A 15,519-nucleotide genomic window follows, 5' to 3' on the forward strand; every position below is an offset into this window, starting at 1 on the left:
AGTGAAACTGGATTTAACTGCTTGACTTGAACTAATTTCGTTTTTCAAATGGACTTTCCAAGTGCCCTGCTGCCTCTCACCCCCCCCCCCGAACTTGGTAAGCAGTACTGTGTCTCTGCCCCCACTGGGAGAACAGATCCTGACCCATGGCACCTATGCAAATGAAACCAGTTGCTTGTTGTTGTCATAGACAGCTAGACGTCAGGGACTTTGAAAACTCTTGCCATTCTATTCCAAATTACCCAGCAATTGTTCCATAATCCCAATGTACTTTCTGGCCATCCTTGGATTTCAGGAAGGCAAATGTGGGAACCTTTGCGCCCCCCCCCCCCAATGTTGCTGAACCACAAACTCCCACCCCATCAGTCCTGTGCATGCTGGCTGTGGCTGATAGAAGTTATACTTCAGCAACATCTAGAGAGCCAAAGGTTCGCCACCATCCCCACCTGGTTTGAAAGGGTCGATTCAGCTTTTCTAGCTGGGAACAGACAAGCAAACCTAAGGAAACGCACACACGGGAGATGGACACAAATTCATAATATTTATATATATATATATTTATATTTATATATTTTCAATCAAAACACAATTTAAATATGCTTCTTAAGTACATGAATACTTGGGCATGAGACAGTAAGGTGGTGGTACACAGTACCAAAAAACATATACACAGCTTTTTGCTTCTGGCAGACTGACAGGAGTGCCTTGCTAGGTCAGATATTGCAACAGGAGGACGACGCCTGCTTCATCCATCAAGACTTTCAAAACGCTGGAGGCAGATCCAGATTTGGGTTTTGTGTGTGTGTGTGGTTTGTTTTTTCAATAAAAAAAGTTTCTTTTGCACAGTCTTCAGCAAACAAAAGCAAAAATGGAATTGAAAAGCAAACAAACTCTTCAAACAGAAAAACATTTCAACCGGAAGACCTAAAGGAAAATAAGCACAAACACACAGACACACGGAGTGGACCCCTTCCTGAGTACTCTCAATACTCTGGGGAAACTAGTCTCCTGCTGCAGGAATAATGGAAGTGTCCCTTCAGGTTGCATGAAGATCACTTCCTATCCCTAAAGGATTGCCAGAAAATATAAGGACAATGGGCCTGCTGACTCAGAACTGGAATAATAAAAAAAAGAGGACTAGGAAAGAGAAAACCTTTTTAGTTCAAGAGGAGCATTTGCAAAGCTTGAAAACAAAAAAGAGGGTACCCAGGACACAAAGATCATTCTTTTCTGCTTGCATTTCAGTCCTTGGCAGAACATGCCCATTACAGGACGAGATGGGCAAGTGTGGAGCCATGCCTTCTCAGAAGCAAGGAATGGGCTCGGCTGAGTTAAGGGCCAAAGTGACAATGGAGAATTGGAAGTCGCTTGCAACCAACGCCCGTTCTCTGTCACTATTTTCCCCGGGAACGAGACAAATGTGAGAGAAGAGCTTCGGTTGCTATCGTATTCAGAACGCTTCAAGTAAAAAGAGAGAAAGAAAACTCAAAACGGCTCCAGGATTCTTAAAAGACTGTTTGCCGTCAATAGCTCAGCCCTCTCTGGCGGGTTAAGGTGCCCCGTGCCTTTCTGATTGCAGATATTTCTCTCTAAAAAGAAAGCACAGCTAGGAACCTACAGAGTAGGGAGGGACATGGAAATCTTTTGATGTGAACTGTGCTCCAGTTCCAAGTCATTTGGAGAAGGAATCCTTTGCAGAGGGAGCTGGTGGACCTTTTGCCAGAAACGTGTCCCTTCGATGGGGAATTTAGGGCGTATGTGCGGGAGAGAAGCAAACTGATTTGCGCTCGATGCAAGGAAGTCTTAGGCCCTCCTGCCCCCCCAAAATCTCCTGAAAAAGTTTGTTCTGAAAGGACACACATCAGTTTACAGTGCTTGGTTTCCTGTTTCAAAGGAGAAATCGGCCAACACAGTTTTCATTTTCCTTCCCCTGGGTTGGAGAGAGAAGGAGCAGAATCCACTTTATATCTTCAGAGGCAGAAAAAAACCAATATCCCCTTGTTTGGAAATGCTGAAGATCATAGCTGCGAGTGTGAGGAGAGAAAGAGAGAGAAAAAGTTGGTTTGATAAAAGTGGTGGGTGGAAAAGACACTTGGGCAAGGACATGGAAGTCTCAGGGTTTGCCCCAAACAATAGTTGCTTGGAGGGGGGGGGGGTGAAGGTCCCAGATGTTGTTGGGACTTCAGCTCCCAGCAGCAGCAGCAGCAGCAGCAATAGTAGTAGTAGTAGTAATGATATTTATACCCCACCCATCTAGCTGGGTTTCCCCAGCCACTCTGGGAGGCTCCCAAGAGAATATTAAAAACACGATGAAACGTAAGACATTAAAAACTTCCCTAAACAGGGCTGCCGTCAGATGTCTTTTAAAAGACAGATAGTTGTCTATTTCCTTGACATCTGATGGGAGGGTGTTCCACAGGGCGGGCGCCACCACCTAGAAGTCCCTCTGCCTGGTTCCCTGCAACCTCATTTCTCGCAGGAGGGAACTGCCATAACCTCAGTGTCCGGGCTGAACAATGGGGGTGGAGACGCTCCTTCAGGTATACTGGACTGAGGCCGTTTAGGGCTTGAAAGGTCAGCACCAACACTTTGAATTGTTCTCAGAAACGTACTGGGAGCCAATGTAAGTCTTTCAGGACTGGTGTTATGCCCAGTGCTCAAGGATTATGGGAGTTTGGGAGTCCAGCAACATTCCAGAGGGTCCACAGACCCCTGGCCTAGCAGGAAGCAACTCTTGTGTCCTTAAGGGGATTTGCAGGGAATTAAAATAGCAGCTAGATCTGGGATGGGGAACCTGCAGTCTTTCACAGGCATGCTGGCTGGGGCTGGGAGTTCAAATCTCCTGGAGGACACTGTCTTCGCGAAGGCACAGCCCTAAAGAACATGCAACCAGGGGAACACCCCCCTTGTTACCTTTGTGATTTTTTCTACAGCTGGGTCAGGTTGTGCCTGGTGCATGACATCATTGACAATCATCTTTGCGATCCTCCAGGCCATCTCCTCTTGAGCCTGAAAAGCAGAAAAGCAAGCGACGCTTGGGCTTAGGAAATATGCAACCCAAAAATGGCCGGGTGGATGAGAAACAAACCCACCCACCCTGCAGTTATCAGCTACCAACTACTACTAGGACAGCGGCAATCTTTTTTCCGCCCACCGAACAGCCAAGTATTTCAAATTTCCCAAGAGCAAGTTGTAACATACATAGAAGCAACCCTGTAGTCTGTCTGTAGGAGCTGCCCCAATTATTGATACTTTTTGTTGGTGTTCTGAATTCTTGCCCCCGGCACAGAGCACCCGCTTCCCTCTGATATATTCCTTGAAGCTAGCAAAAAACAGAAGGGCAGGCAGATAGACAGACACCCACACACTTGGGATTTCTGCGGCATCTTAGCAAGAGGCTAGGAGGTCTGAGGGGGGCCTTACCTCATCTGTGTTTCCTTGCACCCATTTCTTCATTGCTTGTGAAAACATGGACCCTGGATTGGGGGAATGAGAGGCAGAAATGTGACGCAGCAGCAGCAGCAAATAGATGTTATTCTAATAATTAAGTGACACTGGCAATTTTCTCTACCTAGAAACAGCCACAAGTAATAAGGGGGTTAAGAGCAACTCTGCCGAATCAGACCAACAGCCCTGCCTATTTGTGTATTCCGTTTAGGGCTTTCTTCCCAAGAAACACCCCAAAGTGATTAGCAGCATGAACAGTTAAAACACAGATGTACTGTGTGTCTAAGTCCAGCATTCAACTTCTCACCAAATGTGTTATGAAGGCAAACGGGCATCATAATTGAAGTTTGATTTTACATTTTTAACTGATTTTTCTTTTTCTTTCGTAAACAGCTAATACAGACCACTGTAGTTAGTGGTAAATAAATTGTTCCAATAATATATATTGATGAACGGCAGGCTATATACTTTATTTGATTTTTTAAAAATCGTCACCGGTGAGGGTGCTCCAAAGAGCTGCTTCGAAAAGTGTTTAGGTTGTTTTGGCATCTCTTCGAAAGATGCAGGAGAAGAGAGTTTACCTTTCGACTTCTTGACGTCGGGCTCTGGCTCGGACTCCCGGATGAACTGGCCCAGGTCACTCACTCGCCCAAACGTCATTTTTCTGCAGCAGGAGTTGGCGGATGGAGAAAGAGAGAGAGAGAGAAAGACTGGAGTCATGAACTGGGGGAAGGAAGAGCCAGTCACAGCACAAGAAACCCCCCTCCCTTGGTAGCAGCATACCTCCCCCCTGCCGCATTGGCCATGATTTCACCTCAGGATTTTAAACACCTGAACAGGACCAGTGAAATCTCAGGGACACTTCCCATGATTTTATTAACTCAGCAGTGATTTACAATTCTTGCTATGGAAAAGCTTTTTCTTCCTTTCTTTGGTTTTGCAAAATGAGTAGCATCACTATTTCTATTTTACAAACAAGAACAAACTATAAAAGAAAATAAAACAGCCCTCCCCCAACTTTTTAATGCAGAAAGCCATTGCTGAAATATCCATGTCGTCCAGGTTAGTATATTCATTCATTGATGCTTGAGATGTCATGTGTCTTAGGAAAAGCTTCCTTTTTAAGATGCCGACTCTGTTCTGGAGACTCCCTTCTCACTCTCTCTCGCTCCCATATAACTGGTGTTTCCAAACACTCTGTTGCCCACCTGCTTTTTACCCACTCAATAGTGCCATCTTTGATCTCTGCAGCACCATGAGGTCCACACCTCACATCTCCAACCCACTCCACAGGGATTTCTGCACTCTATTTCTCTTGCACCACCCTAGAACTCCTTCATTCCCCCCCCCTTTTTCTGGTTGTGCGTCTTCATTAGATTTCTTGTCCTTGCACTCACTCATTGGTGTGGAGTTCTATAGGAAAAGTACACAAGGCTTTTGCTCCCCCAGCACACACACACACAGGAAAGCCTCAAAAAATGTTGGTAACATCCAACACTTTTTTGCATCCAGGAGTGGAAGAAAAATGAAGCTTGCTTGCATTGCCCAGATTGTCTTGCCTTGGTAATGGATTGGAGAAGAGCCAATAAACTGAAGCTCAATCCAGATCAGATGGAGGGGACTGCTAGTGGGTTGGATTAGAGGTGCCTTCCTCGTCTCCTGATGGGGTTACACTCCCTCTGAAGGAGCGGGTACAGTTTGCAGCTTGGTAGTTCTGGATCAACTGGTGGGGCTTGAGGGACGGATGGCCTCAGTGGCAAGGAAGGCCTTCCAGCAGCGAGGATAGCCTAAGCCCGCTGTCTATGCTCTGGTAACCTCTAGGTCCGCCCCCGCCACTTAATGGATCCAAATGGTTTCCACAGAGTGGTAGGGGATGCTTTATCCCATGTTGATGGCCTCTCAGCCGATTCTCTGGTGGCCCGCTGGAATGTGGAGTTAACCGGGGCCATTGACTGTTTGGCTCCGAAGCGCCCTCTCCGATTGCATGGAGCCCGGACAGCCCCGTGGTTTTCCCCAGAGCTGAGGGCGATGAAACAGTTGCTGAGACGGCTAGAGCGCCGGTGGCGGAAAACTCATTCCGAATCCGACCGAACACGGGTTAGAGCTCAACTTCAAGCCTACCAAGTGGCAATAGCGACGGTGAAGAGGACCTTCTTCACCGTTTCTATCGCATCTGCAGAAAACAGCAGCAGGAGACTGTTCCAGGTGGTTCGCAATCTATCCGAACCACCTTCGTCATCGGGGCCTGATAGGGACCCCAATATCTCCTGCAATGCTTTTGCAAAGTTTTTTGCAGATAAAGTCGCTCAGATTCGGAGGGAGGTAGACTCCACCGTGGGAGCAGGGCCGGGGCGGGAGAGTGCTAGAGTCCTGTCTAGTCATGTTTCATGGGATCAATTTCAATCTGTTACCTCCGAGGATGTGGACAGGCTGCTTGGACGAGTGAAACCAACCACCTGTCTCCTTGACCCTTGCCCATCCTGGCTAATAAAAGCTAGCCGGGAAGGGCTGGGTGATGGGCTCCACGGGGTGATAAATGCTTCCCTCTATGAGGGAGTATTCCCAGCCCCGCTGAAAGAGGCAGTCATTAAACCGCTTCTTAAAAAAACATCTTTAGATGCGGCTAATATGGCCAACTATCGCCCAGTCTCAAATCTTCCATTCTTGGGCAAGGTGATTGAACGAGTGGTTGCTGAACAACTCCAGGCACGCCTGGAAGAAGCGGACCATTTGGATCCCTTCCAGTCAGGGTTCAGGCCTCATCATGGGACTGAAACTGCCTTGGTCGCACTGGTTGATGATCTCCGGCGGGCTAGAGACAAAGGTGAGAGCTGTTTCCTAGTCCTGCTGGATCTCTCAGCGGCTTTTGACACCATCGACCATAACATCCTTCTGGACCGTCTAGAGGGGTTGGGAGCTGGGGGCACTGTTATACAGTGGTTCCGCTCCTTCCTTCTGGGCTGTGTTCAGAAAGTGGTGGTGGGGGATGAGTGTTCAGACCCCTGGGCTCTCACTTGTGGGGTGCCTCAGGGTTCTGTCCTCTTCCCCCATGCTTTTTAACATCTACATGCAGCCGCTGGGAGAGATCATCAGGGGGTTTAGGCTGGGTGTTCATCAGTATGCGGACGATACCCAGCTCTACCTCTCTTTCAAATCAGAACCAGTGAAGGCGGTGAAGGTCCTGTGTGAGTGCCTGGAGGCGGTTGGAGGATGGATGGCGGCTAACAGATTGAGGTTGAATCCTGACAAGACAGAAGTACTGTTCGTGGGGGACAGGAGGCGGGCAGGTGTGGAGGATTCCCTGGTTCTGAATGGGGTAACTGTGCCCCTGAAGGACCAGGTGCGCAGCCTAGGAGTAATTTTGGACTCACAGCTGTCCATGGAGGCACAGGTCAATTCTGTGTCCAGGGCAGCTGTCTATCAGCTCCATCTGGTACGCAGGCTGAGACCCTACCTGCCTGCAGACTGTCTAGCAAGAGTGGTGCATGCTCTAGTTATCTCCCGCTTGGACTACTGCAATGCGCTCTACGTGTGGCTACCCTTGAAGGTGACTCGGAAACTACAACTAATCCAGAATGCGGCAGCTAGACTGGTGACTGGGAGTGGCCGCCGAGACCACATTACACCGGTCTTGAAAGACCTACATTGGCTCCCAGTACGTTTCCGAGCACAATTCAAAGTGTTGGTGCTGACCTTTAAAGCCCTAAATGGCCTCGGTCCAGTATACCTGAAGGAGCGTCTCCACCTCCATCATTCTGCCCGGACACTGAGGTACAGCACCGAGGGCCTTCTGGCAGTTCCCTCATTGCGAGAAGCCAAGTTGCAGGGAACTAGGCAAAGGGCCTTCTCGGTGGTGGCGCCTGCCCTGTGGAACGCCCTCCCAACAGATGTCAAAGAGGAAAACAACTACCAGACTTTTAGGGGACATCTGAAGGCAGCCCTGTTCAGGGAGGCTTTTAATGTTTAATAGACTACTGTGTTTTATTTTTCTGTTGGAAGCCGCCCAGAGTGGCTGGGGAAACCCAGCCAGATGGGCGGGGTATAAATAATAAATTATTATTATTATTATTATTATTATTATTATTGGTTAGATTATAGCTACAAAGTCAGCTCTAGGGAAAGAATCTGGGTTTTTTTTTGGAACCGCATGGGGGAAGCTGCTTTCATCACTGAAGGCCAAAGTCCAAAAATGGCTGGGAATCGCAGCATACTCCCATTTTCCCACCCTCTGCTTCCTCGCAGCAAGAGCTCCGAAGGGATCTTACCCAGCGTACGTCCGTTGGTACAGAGACTCCGGGTCCAGGCTGGCAGCATCGACTATTATTGCTTCGTCAAAGTTTTTCAGGATTTTTATATTAGCCTTTTTGAGGCCGGGCTGCAACAGAATTCCCAGGCATTATTAACTGACCCGGGGAGGAAGAGGAGAAGACGTGGGGGGTGGGGTGGGGTGGGGAAGCAAGACAGAGCTGGTGCTTTAAGAACAGGGGGCAGGGAGGAAGAAGATCCATGATGGCTGCCCATTCCTAGAAAAAACCCAAAGATGCAGAGGGATGTACACATGGCAGCAACATCCTTTTTTGGGAAGGCAGCCGCTAAAGTGTGGAACCCCCTCCCTGTGCCTTGTTTACAAATGATGCCCACAAAGGGCTTCCAAGAGTTACAAAAGTGCTTCACAAATTAGCAAGTACAGTGGTACCTTGGTTCTCAAACAACTTGGAACCCAAACACTGCAAACCCAGAAGTAAGTGTTCTGGTTTGCAAACTTTTCGGAAGCCGAACGTGCTCCGCTTTGAGTGTTACGCTTCCATTTCGAGTGTTACGCTGAGGTCTGTCCGTTTTTGCTATTTATTTTGCATTTTTGTTTTAGCGGTTCTTTTTTGTTTTGTTTTTGTGACTGTGTGGAACCCAGTTCAGCTAGTGATTGATTGATTGATTGTGTGACTGCAGTACATTGCTTATTGCTTTCATTTTATGGTCTCGTTAGAGAGTAAAATTCACGTTAAATTGCTATTTTAGGGGTTGCTTTTAACAGTCTGGAACAGATTAATCCATTTTGCATTACTTTCTATGGGAAAGTGCGCCTTGGTTTCGGAACAGACCTCCAGAACGGATCAAGTTTGAGAACCAAAGTACCACTGTAACGGCAACTGTACTTTCTGCCACCCTCACCACCCCCTCGGTCAAGCAGTCCATTCTCTCTCTCAGCCTTTGCTAAGGAAGGGGGTCAGGGAAGCAGGCTTCCAAGTGAGAGCTGATCAGACCCAAAGGAGGCGGGTGGTTGTTGTTTGTTTGTTTGTTTGTTTGTTTGTTTGTTTGTTTGTTTGTAGAGAGAGAAGCAGGACACACACCTGGGAGGAAGAAGCCATGCCATCCAGGGAGCCCATGTGGGAGTCGTGGTCAGGATGGCCACCGTGGCCATGAACAGTCGGGGCGATGCAGCCGCTGGCAAACTCGTCTCCGCGGACCGAATGGATGAGGTCATTCAAGTATTTGTAGTAAAGGTTGCTGGAGAGGAAGCTGGGAAGGAAAACCTGGAGGAGAGGGAAGACACCCCAGGGGACAGCACATTTAGAACCAGAAGGATGCAGCTCAGGGGGGGGGGGCACTTGGCTCTGCAGGCAGGAGGTGCCAGGATCAACCCCCAGCATCTCCAGGGAAGAAAAGGATCAAGGAACAGCAGATGGGAAAGGCCCCTGTCTGCCTGAAAACCAGAAGATCTGCTGCCAGGGAGAGCAAAAGGGCATGGGCTTCCAATGCTCCTATTTAAAACCAGTCCTTTATTCAGAACAATGAGGGCTGTAATCTTGCTTCATTTTTTAGAGGAAAGGCCTTAGCTCAGCAGTAGAGCACCCACTTTGCTGCAGTTTCAGGCTTGAATTGCCAGATGAACATGCTTGTTTTAAAATCAACACCCGGTTTCAGAGATTTTCCTCCAAAAGATTTAAAAAAAGAGGGGCTGAGGAGGAGAGAGGACGAGAGCTATTTCCTCACCTTCTCCATGGTGGTCCAGGCTTGCCGCAACGGAGTGGTGAAACAGTTGGGGAGTGGTCCTCCTTCCCTGCAAATGTTGGATTCTATCTCCAGTCTGACAGGGTCATCGAATCCTAGAGGATGGGTGGCTTGGAGGGAGAAGTACCTGCAGCCACAGAGGAGGACGAGGCAGAAAAGAACAAAGGAGGGGGGGAAAACAACAATGGTGATTAGGGCTGGGCGATAACTGGGTTTCAATATTGCGATATATCACCAGCTAAACATCGTGATATATCAATATATCACAATATTTGAAATAAGGAAGGAACTGTATACAGTAGTTTCATCCTTACTTCAGACATTGTGGTAGATTGCAAGGTTTAACTGGTGATATTGTGAGGTTTAGCTGCTGATACCATTGCAGTGTTTAGCTGGTGAGTTATCACAATGTTGAAAACCAGATACCGTCTACCTTACAACAATTATCGCAATGTGAACTTCAAACCAGTTTTGGACGATATATCATCGCCCAGCCCTAATGCTGAGGAGGTGAAGTTTCAAAAAAAGTCGGACTCCACGGGTCCCACACCTCTGACCCAATGGTAAAGTCCCTCTTTCACACTCAGGCAGAAGCAAAAGGCCCAATTTGCTAGCTGCTGAATTGCAGCTCAGCAACTGCCCCTCTCTTTCTATCCCAGACAACAGAAAAGGCCAGCTCTTGTTTCTGTTCCCTGAAGTGGAAGCCTAGGGTGTTAAGTAAGAGTTCTCTCCCCACTCTCACCAACCCCTTCCTGATGGAATGCTGTCAAGTTTCCCCTTCCCGTCCCAGCAGTCACCATGAAGACTAGAAACTTGGAAACATTTTAAGCTTTGAGATTCTCTGGGTCCTGCCTTGCTGTGCCCAAAATATTTAACCTCTGCAGTCAGTTAAGGTTAAGGGCTGAGGGTCTGATGCTTGCTGGGTTAGAAAGCCTTGGTCAAGAGAAGAGAGCCAAGGCAGGCAGGCAAATTCCCAGGCACGGGACTCACTTGTCATATAAGATCATGGCATCGTTCTGGGCCTCCTGTCCGTCGTACTGGCCCTCTTTGGCGGCCAGCTGAGACTGGAAGTTATCCGCCGCCAGCCAGAACTGCAAGATGTTAACGGCATCTTCTTTCTCCATGAACTGGGAAACGAAATTAAAGCTGTGAGCAGGGATATTCTCCCAGTTTCTTCTAGGAAGTAGCTTGCTGCCGGCATCATTTTAAAGATGTAGAAACAAGACTTAAGGCAGGAAACTTTTGTCATCCCAAAGGCCAATTTCAATTCTGGGCAGCCTTTTGAGGGCCACTTGCTGGGGGTGGGTGGGGCCAGAGACACAAGGGAGTGGAGCAACAGATGTAGATTTTACCGTTGTGCAATTAGCTAGTTTCTACAGCCACCCACACCCTCTCTGTCCTCTACATAGGGAAGCAAGAGGCATGTTAGAGTTCAAGGGCACATTTCCAGCCAGGCAAAACTACTCCAGGAGGGTGAAAGGAAGGGCCATTGAAGGGGTGTGGACTGGGAAAAGTTCCATGGGCCAGAGAGAAAGGCCTTTTGGCCCCCTGGTCCTGAGGTTGCTCATCCCCGACTGAGGACTCGTTCAGGCTCCTGAAACAGGATTTGCACAACAGAACATCCTTCTGCTTGGCAGAACCAGCACAATCCTTCACCATGAAGGGCAGGAGAGATATTGTTTTAAAGAAACAAACAAGGGGGATGTTCCACTGTGCCATCTTCGGAGCGAAAACCGAAACGATGGAAACCTCAGGACTTGAATTCCAAGCTGACAACCTAGGAAACCTGCTCGGCAGATCCAGGCGAGGGCACGGGAGGGGTGGGGGAGCCGCACAAAAGGGTGCTCAGTAGCAGCCTAGGCTGCAGAGAGAAGAGGCCTATAAATATACTTGACATCTCTCCAGGGCTTTTTGCAACACTACTTCTTGACTTCTTGCTTAAAAATAACCACGGCTTTGCAGCCGTGTATTTAGCATCTAGGGGTGTTTTTGCACCTTTCTTATGTCGAGTTGACAAGGAATCTATATTGGAGGAGAATGCAATATAGATGGAAAAAAACCAGAAGACTCACACTATCTGATGCAACCTTGCAGCACCTCCTGTTCCCACTGCCTCTGATCACTGGCTCTGATCAGAACCAATGAAGGCGGTGAAGGTCCTGTGTGAGTGTCTGGAGGCGGTTGGAGGATGAATGGCAGATAACAGATTGAGATTGAATCCTGACAAGACAGAGGTACTGTTCGTGGGGGACAGGAGGTGGGCGGGTGTGGGGGACTCCCTGGTCCTGAATGGGGTAACTGTGCCCCTGAAGGACCAGGTGCGCAGCCTGGGAGTCATTTTGGACTCACAGCTGTCCATGGGTGCGCAGGTCAATTCTGTGTCCAGGGCAGCTGTTTATCAGCTCCATCTGGTACGCAGGCTGAGTCCCTACCTGCCCGCGGACTGTCTTGCCAGAGTGGTGCATGCTCTAGTTATCTCTTGCTTGGACTACTGCAATGCGCTCTACGTGGGGCTACCTTTGAAGGTGACCCGGAAACTACAACTAACCCAGAATGCGGCAGCTAGACTGGTGACTGGGAGCGGCCACCGAGACCACATAACACCAGTCCTGAAAGACCTACATTGGCTCCCAGTACGTTTCCAAGCAGAATTCAAAGTGTTGGTGTTGACCTTTAAAGCCCTAAATGGCCTCGGTCCAGTATACCTGAAGGAGCGTCTCCACCCCCATCGTTCTGCCTGGACACTGAGGTCCAGCGCTGAGGGTCTTCTGGCGGTTCCCTCGCTACGAGAAGCCAAGTTACAGGGAACCAGGCAGAGGGCCTTCTCGGTAGTGGCACCCGCCCTGTGGCACGCCCTCCCACCAGATGTCAAAGAAAACAACAATTACCAGACCTTTAGAAGGCATCTCAAGGCAGCCCTGTTTAGGGAAGCTTTTAATGTTTGATTTCTGTATTTTAATGTTTTGTTGGAAGCCGCCCAGAGTGGCTGGGGGAATTATTATTATTATTATTATGGCTGATGGGAGCTGGAGGTCCTATAGCACCCAGACAGCCCCAGGGTGGGGATTCAGTGTGGAGGGTGATAGCGGAAAGGAAGGATTCAACGTTCCCAGCCCCACCATGGCTTTTACAGGTGGCAAAGGCCTGATGAGTGCCCAAACAGGGCCTGAGGGCTGATGCCACTTGGCCTTTCTTCCCTTTCTGAGAAATGGGAGCAAGGGTCGCCCACTCCCCCACAGTGGTTAGGGAGGCAAATCCAGTCAAGCCGTCAAGGGTGGCTCGTCTTACACTTGGCAGAAATAGGGGCAGAGCTCTTGCCAAGAAGAAAAGGGAGAAGCCGCCTCACCTCGGAGAAATAGAAGAGGGCGGATTCGCAGAAGAGGATGTCGGCCAGGTAGACCGTCCCACTGGTCAGCACCTCAATCTGGTATTTGCAGAAGTGATGGCTCCGCAAGAATTCGCTAAAGTGCCTGTCCGAGGGGGGGGGAGGAGACAGAGACAGAGGGGGGATCTCATTAGGAGCGGGAGGGGGAGACTCCAGCTCAGCAGTGTGCAAGGCACCAAGGTGCACAGGAAGCTGGCTGGGTAGGATCAAGGCTGAAGTGCTGGGACTGGAGCCCTGAGGGTCTGGGATACAGCCCTGGTACAAGGGAGCTCAGTCAGAGCAGCGAAGAAGCCTTAGAAGCAGGCCAGATGCCGACTGAGCCCCATCTTGAAGCCCCCAGGGAAGATCTGCTCTCTGGTCTGACCAACGGAGGGCTGCTGGGGGCTCCTTTAACCACAGGACCGCCCCCCCTCACCAGCTCTGCCCAGGGGCTTCTCCTTGGCTGCCCCCACCTGGGAAGAGCAGTCAGGTGCTCAGAATATAAAGCACCCTACACTTATTATTCTTATTCTTGTTCCAAAAATAGGATCAACTTACTCTTGTTCCATGGCATTAAACACTATTGACTGTGCCAAGACGAAGCAGTTTGGGTCCACCTGTCCGTCTTCCCCACAAATCTTTGCTGTAAGGTCAGCAGATCACATATCAAAGTTAGTGGCACTGTATGCATTCTGCAGTACGGACAGACAGTGCAGAAATTTATTAGTTGTGCATATCTATGGCAGAAATATAGAAGTGGTTAGAATACTTTTATATTCTTCTTCTATTATTATTATTATTATTATTATTATTATTATTATTATTATTATTATTTATCATCCCACTGTTTCCCCAGAGCCCAGGACTTGAGGCAGCTGACAAAAATTAAAAACTAGCATGGATAAAACACAGATAGCTAAAACAACAGGAAGGATAGTAGACTATAATTAACTACTATTTAGAATTAAACTGTAACGGAATGAGAACGACGTAAAAGCCAATCTGTTAAAATATAGATAGTAAAAACAGAGGAGCCCTATTGAAAGCCCTTTCCTTAAAAACAGTCAGTTCCGCAAAGCCGCCCTATGGGGGAATAAAACAGTCTTCACTTGCCAGCAGGACAAAGAAGGAGCCAGTCTGGCTTTTCTAGGGAGGGAGTTCCAAAGCCTGGGAGCAGCCACTGAGAAGGCCCTCTCCCGCGTCCTCACCAAGCAGGTCTGTGAGGGTGGAGGGACTGAGAAAAGAGACCCCCCCCCAAGCTCTAAGAGCCTGAGTGGGTTCGTATGGGAGAATCAGATAGCCTGGGCCCAAATCATAATAAGGGTTGGACTATGGATTGCATGCAGCCTCTCTCAAAGAGATCCCTGGGGCTCGTCTCTCGGGAGCAATGAGACCACCATTTCCAAGGAAGACACACATGCCTGCTCCTTACCCACTATATCGTTTCTCATCAGCTCTGTGATTGGTATGGGTTTAGCAGCATCGGGAGAGATATATTTGGTAAAAATTGTAACTGCATCCTGCTCTATACCTAAAAAGAAAGGGGGGGAAACCAAGAGTGAAGGCGGTGGCATGATAAACATGAGGCGTGACTGGGTAGCAGTTGGACCAGCAAGCTCCTTTCCCCCCTTAGAAATGGTTCCTCAACATAGGAAGCTGCCTTTCACTGAGTCAGATCGCCGAGTTCATCTTCCTCTGTATGGTTTACACCAGGCATCCCCAAACTGCGGCCCTCCAGATGTTCTGGCCTACAACTCCCATGATCCCTAGCTAACAGGACCAGTGGTCAGGGATGATGGGAATTGTAGTCCAAAACATCTGGAGGGCCGAAGTTTGGGGATGCCTGGTTTACACCAATTGGCAGCAGCAGTAGCTCCCCTCCTGGATTTCAGCCATGGGCTCTCCCCCAGCCCTTACCTGGAGAAGCTGGGGATCGAACCAGGAACTTTCTGCATGCAAGTTTTGTATTCTTCCCCTAAAAGCAAAGTAAGGATCTAGTCCTTATGGTTCTGAATAAAATCATTGGCCTCCCCGGCTCATTACTGTCTGCACTGACTGGCAACAGCTCTCCAGAGTTTAAGAGAAGGAAGTTAAGAGCTGCACAGCTGGGTTTTATGCACCTGGCTGGAATTTTGGATTGGCAGTTTGGAAACAGTAAACACACCCATGTTGCATGGTGTCAGGGGACCTTCCTACAGGGAACCTCCCCCCACCCTGTTGACCAGCTCTTCGTCCAGTGCGAGCAGCAGCAGTGGGTCATGTGGGGGGAATGAGGAAGTTAGCGGTACAGAGGTGGCAAGGCTCAGTGATGTTGGAGAGCCTTTGCGCCGTCTTGACCAAGAGGTGGAGGGGAACAGGCAGCCACTTCTGGCGCCCGAATCCTGTTGTGTGACCAGCGTAAGAGTTTGGGCACCCTGAAACGCCTCCTCTCAACCTTAAGTTTAGTGGCGCGCCTTAATTCAGGTGCCGGAAGGGGCTGCCTGTTCCCCTCTACCTCTTGGTCAAGGCGGCGCAAAGGCTCTCCAACATCACTGAGCCTTGCCACCTCCGTACCGCTAACTTCCTCATTCCCCCCACATGACCCACTGCTGCTGCTCTCACTGGGCGAAGAGCTGGTCAACAGGATGGGGGGGGGGGGAGGTTCCCTGACACATGGCAAGCTGTCTTTCCAAGTTGAGGAGCCTTTCAGAAGTGGTTCG

At 49.1% G+C, this 15,519-nt stretch overlaps 1 protein-coding gene across 1 annotated transcript in view; it reads right to left on the bottom strand.

Moving 5' to 3' along the window:
* Positions 1-522: 522 nt before the first annotated feature.
* The window catches only part of AKAP10 (A-kinase anchoring protein 10), a 32,834-nt gene continuing 17,837 nt past the window's right edge, over positions 523-15,519 (bottom strand). The window contains exons 5-15 of the mRNA XM_035139648.3: positions 14,253-14,351; positions 13,379-13,463; positions 12,803-12,926; positions 10,447-10,583; positions 9,439-9,583; positions 8,796-8,978; positions 7,713-7,822; positions 4,029-4,111; positions 3,424-3,476; positions 2,914-3,009; positions 523-2,024 (exon numbers count right to left, since the gene is read on the bottom strand). Coding sequence (XP_034995539.3) covers positions 2,019-2,024; positions 2,914-3,009; positions 3,424-3,476; positions 4,029-4,111; positions 7,713-7,822; positions 8,796-8,978; positions 9,439-9,583; positions 10,447-10,583; positions 12,803-12,926; positions 13,379-13,463; positions 14,253-14,351 — 1,121 coding nt within the window. The 3' untranslated portion in view covers positions 523-2,018. The remainder of the gene's footprint in view (positions 2,025-2,913; positions 3,010-3,423; positions 3,477-4,028; positions 4,112-7,712; positions 7,823-8,795; positions 8,979-9,438; positions 9,584-10,446; positions 10,584-12,802; positions 12,927-13,378; positions 13,464-14,252; positions 14,352-15,519) is intronic.

Source organism: Zootoca vivipara, chromosome 14 (assembly GCF_965207765.1).
Source record: "Zootoca vivipara chromosome 14, rZooViv2.hap1.1, whole genome shotgun sequence".
Lineage (NCBI taxonomy): Eukaryota > Metazoa > Chordata > Lepidosauria > Squamata > Lacertidae > Zootoca > Zootoca vivipara.